Source organism: Pterocles gutturalis, unplaced genomic scaffold (genome assembly GCF_000699245.1).
Source record: "Pterocles gutturalis isolate BGI_N339 unplaced genomic scaffold, ASM69924v1 scaffold13078, whole genome shotgun sequence".
NCBI classification, from domain to species: Eukaryota; Metazoa; Chordata; class Aves; order Pterocliformes; family Pteroclidae; genus Pterocles; species Pterocles gutturalis.
In genome coordinates, this window is record NW_010120783.1 from 78109 (window position 1) to 82029 (window position 3921).

At 42.2% G+C, this 3921-nt stretch overlaps 1 protein-coding gene across 1 annotated transcript in view; it reads right to left on the reverse strand.

Moving 5' to 3' along the window:
• Positions 1-2533, reverse strand: part of LOC104464349 (fibrillin-2) — a gene marked incomplete at its 3' end in the record, with an annotated part of 79284 nt that extends 76751 nt beyond the window's left edge. The window contains exons 1-2 of the mRNA XM_010077023.1: positions 2383-2533; positions 1432-1485 (exon numbers count right to left, since the gene is read on the reverse strand). Of these exons, the coding sequence (XP_010075325.1) occupies positions 1432-1485; positions 2383-2527 (199 nt within the window). The remainder of the gene's footprint in view (positions 1-1431; positions 1486-2382) is intronic.
• Positions 2534-3921: the final 1388 nt, after the last annotated feature.

The following is a 3921-nucleotide window of genomic DNA, read 5'->3' on the forward strand; positions in this document are numbered from 1 at the left end:
TCAAGCCCAGCCAGCATGGGTTCATGAAAGGAAGGTCATGCTTGACCAATCTGATCTCCTTCTATGACCAGGTGACCCACCTAGTGGATTAGGGAAAGGCCATGGATGTCAACTACCTGGACTTTAGCAAGGCCTCTGAGGCCGTGTCCCACAGCATTCTCCTAGAAAAGCTAGGGGCTCATGGCTTAGACAGGAATACCCTTTGCTGGATAAAAAACTGGCTGGATGGCCAAGCCCAGAGAGTCGTGCTGAACGGAGTTAAGTCCAGGCGGCGGCCGGTCACCAGTGGTGTTCCCCAGGGATTGGTTTTGGGGCCTGTCCTGCTTAACATCTTTATCAATGACCTGGATGAGGGGATTGAGTGCTCCCTCAGTAAGTTTCCTGATGATACCAAATTGAGCAGGTGTGTTGATCTCCTCGAGGGTACAAAGGCTTTGCAGAGGGATCTGGACAGGTTGGACCGATGGGCTGAGGCCAATTGTATGAGGTTCAATAAAGCCAAGTGCCGGGTCCTGCACTTTGGTCACAACAACCCCGTGCAACACTACAGGCTCGGGGGAGAGTGGCTGGGAAAATGGCCAGACGAGGTTAGGGTTGGAAGGGACCTTAAAGATCATCTAATTCCAACCCCCTGCCATGGCATGATGCCGGCCACACTCAGTCTGGCAAAAGGGGGGACTGGGGACAGTTGCTGGGTCATCCTCCTGCCAGGATGGAGCATCATGCCAGAGAGCACGAGCTGTCGTGGGCTAGAAACATGCTGGCATCAGAGCGTCCCCAGCTCATCACGTGTCATGCTGTTTTGGGACTCCAGCTTGGTCATATGGCAGAGGCCAGGTCATCTCTTCTAGAGAAGAGGAGGGTGAGAGGAGACCTTATCACTCTCTACAACTACCTAAAAGGAAGTTGCAGTGAGGTGGGCGCTGGCCTCTTCTCTAAAGTAACAAGTGACAGAACAAGAGGAAAGGACCTCAAGTTGCACCAGGGGAGGTTTAGGCTAGATATTAGGAAAAATTGCTTCACTGAAAGAGTGATCCGGCATTGGAACAGGCTGCCCAGGGAAGTGGTGAAGTCACCACCCCTGGAGGTGTTAAAGAAATGTGTAGATTTGGTGCTTAGGGACATGGTTTAGTGAGTTAGGTGGTGCTGGGTTGACAGCTGGACTTGATGAACCTTGAGGTCTGTTCCAACCTTAATGATTCTATGATTTTTTCTTGTCAGGGTCAGGCAAAATCCAATGTCGTAGAGAAATAATTCTGGCCTTTTTTAGGCAACACTTAATTATGGTACTTTGATAATGAAAATGATAAAAGCAACATATTAAGTTTGAGGCAAAAAACTCCACCCTAGTATGTTAAAGAAAAAATATAATTCTGAGTATATATTTTTTTAATGCTGAAGCATACATGTTAAAGAAAATGTGCCACGTACCTCGTCCATCCACAGTGATACCTATTCCACTGCTACACAGGCCATGGAATTCAGCTACTCCATTGAAGCAAGAGATGTCGGGGAAAGAAGAAAATTTTATTTCTAGTGTTTCAGCTTTTTTAATCCTAAACCAAATCAACCTGATCTATTCAAAACAAATTTTCAACAAAGTAAGCAATAAAATGCCAATGTTCACATTGAATAACCACTTATAAATAATCTAGATAAATATGTAGAGTAGCATTCCACCCTGAACTTTCACCTAAATACAGAACCGAAATTTGATAACAAGAATTAAACACTCAAGCGATTTCGTTACAGTCTTGACAGTACTGTCTCCTTAAGTTACTGCTTTCAACCACAATGCCAGTTTTACTTCATTTTTTCTAAATAGTTTTCTGCTATCTCAGAAAATGACACTGAATGGAAATACTGTCCCAGATACATAATCTTGGTTCTCCATTAAAAATATATTTTTAATCAATCCCCAGCTTTATTTGCAGAACTGACTCTTATAAAATGAAATAGAGATTTCTAAAATTCATATGCATTGCTTTTTTTAAACTGGATTGATTTGACTACCAAATTAACAGATTAATCAGAGAACTCGGCTTATTATTTTTAAAGTCTTAATACTTAGAGTCAATACTTTATATGCAACTTCATCCATAGCATACTCATGTCCTTTGTCCTGAATTTTGTCACAGTCTAGCCAGCTCTGGAACTAGCTTCACCTCAAACATTAAAACGCGTAAAACGACAACACTCAACAAAAAATACCAGAGAGTTTTTCTTTACAGGAGAAACTATTTCCAGAATCAGTGTACAATTCCACTCAGTCCCCTATTCCCTTCTCTGTAAGGCGTGAAATAAACGGAACACTTGATTTGAGCAAGATTTTTTTAAAGTCTGTATGTTCACTGTAGTCTTCAAAGAAACACAAAATTTCACCTGAGTTTTTAGCAGGGCAGGGGTGACACGGCTCTCCAAAACCAAAGGCAGGATTGGCACAACAGCATTCAGACTTTGTCACAGCACCAGGGAAAGGACGGACACACACTCCTTTTTTGATGCTTCCATAGCATGTGCTACGCATATGAGTATCTAAGAAAGAGCAAGCAAAGAAATAATTTATTTTCTTAGGCTGAATGAAGTGTATGCATATTATCTCAACGAGAGCTAAAAAAATATAAAATTGTTCAACAAAATGTTTACATTGGCTACATCTGCATTGCTCTGCTACAATAATCCTCATGGCATCCAGGCCAGTTCTCAAAATGGTTAGCTCCTGGAGCTTCATCTAGAACAGTTTAAAACCACCTAAACTAGCATACTGTGGGCAAATTTAAAAGCATTCTATAGGACTGAGAAAAGATGAGCCACACATCAGAGCAGCTTTGTAAATCCATCAACATCCACCTCAGTAAGAAACACAGAATGGTTTGAACCAGCATGCGGTGACTAATTTTTCCTTTTAAGAAGTACTACAACCATAACCTGAACACGCAGATCTCGTATTTACTTCCAAAAAGTTCCTCATGTAGGATAACTCACCAGCAGCCCAGGGCTGGTAAGACGGGAGGTTACCTGTTTCCAAAAGGAGGAGCACAGCCTCCTACTGTATTTACAACTTCTGAATAGAAATGTGATTTCAGCAGGTTGTTCAGATGAGCATCTACATGACACGGCCATTCTAAAAGGTTTACACGTAAACTGGCACCAGTGCTGGCTTAGGGTTAGGATAGCTAAGAGGTCCCAACACCTAGCTGGCAACAGCAATTTAGCAATTCTTACACATGACTCAGTAGGGGGGGAAAGCAGTACTGCTGCCTTGAGTATAAGAAATTTCTGGAGGTTTGTGACTGAAAAGTCACCATGGAAATGACAGTGTCATCCCTGGGAGACAGCTGGAAATGATAGCCAGGACAAACCACCACTTATTACACAAAGAAAACAGGTAATACCTGCAAGGTCTCCAACCTCAAAAATCGTGCCATAAAAGACAGCAGAAAAATTATACAGGACAGGCACACATTTGTAGGACTCACCATGAGCACACTGCCAATCTAGCAGCTGATTTAGTCATATAATTTTGACTGACTTGACCAGTAAGATGTAGTAAGATGCATTTTCCAAGGCAGACCTACCTTTGCAGGTATAACCATCTGCTACACTTACCTCAGAACTATAACAATGTCTCTTAGACTGCTGTTTATGTGTTTTGTTTTGGGCTTTGATGCTGTTCTGGTTTTTTGGTCATTCCGGGGTTAGATGCCTTTTCCATATTTGCTTATCGGATAATAGTGGAGATCTTCTAACAAGCACTGGTTTTTTGGTCATTCCGGGGTTAGATGCCTTTTCCATATTTGCTTATCGGATAATAGTGGAGATCTTCTAACAAGCATGTGAGTGGACAATCCACCTAAATGTGTGGACTCCAGGATACAGATGGAGTAAATAGCCTTTAGTTTTGACTCCTATACTTCTATA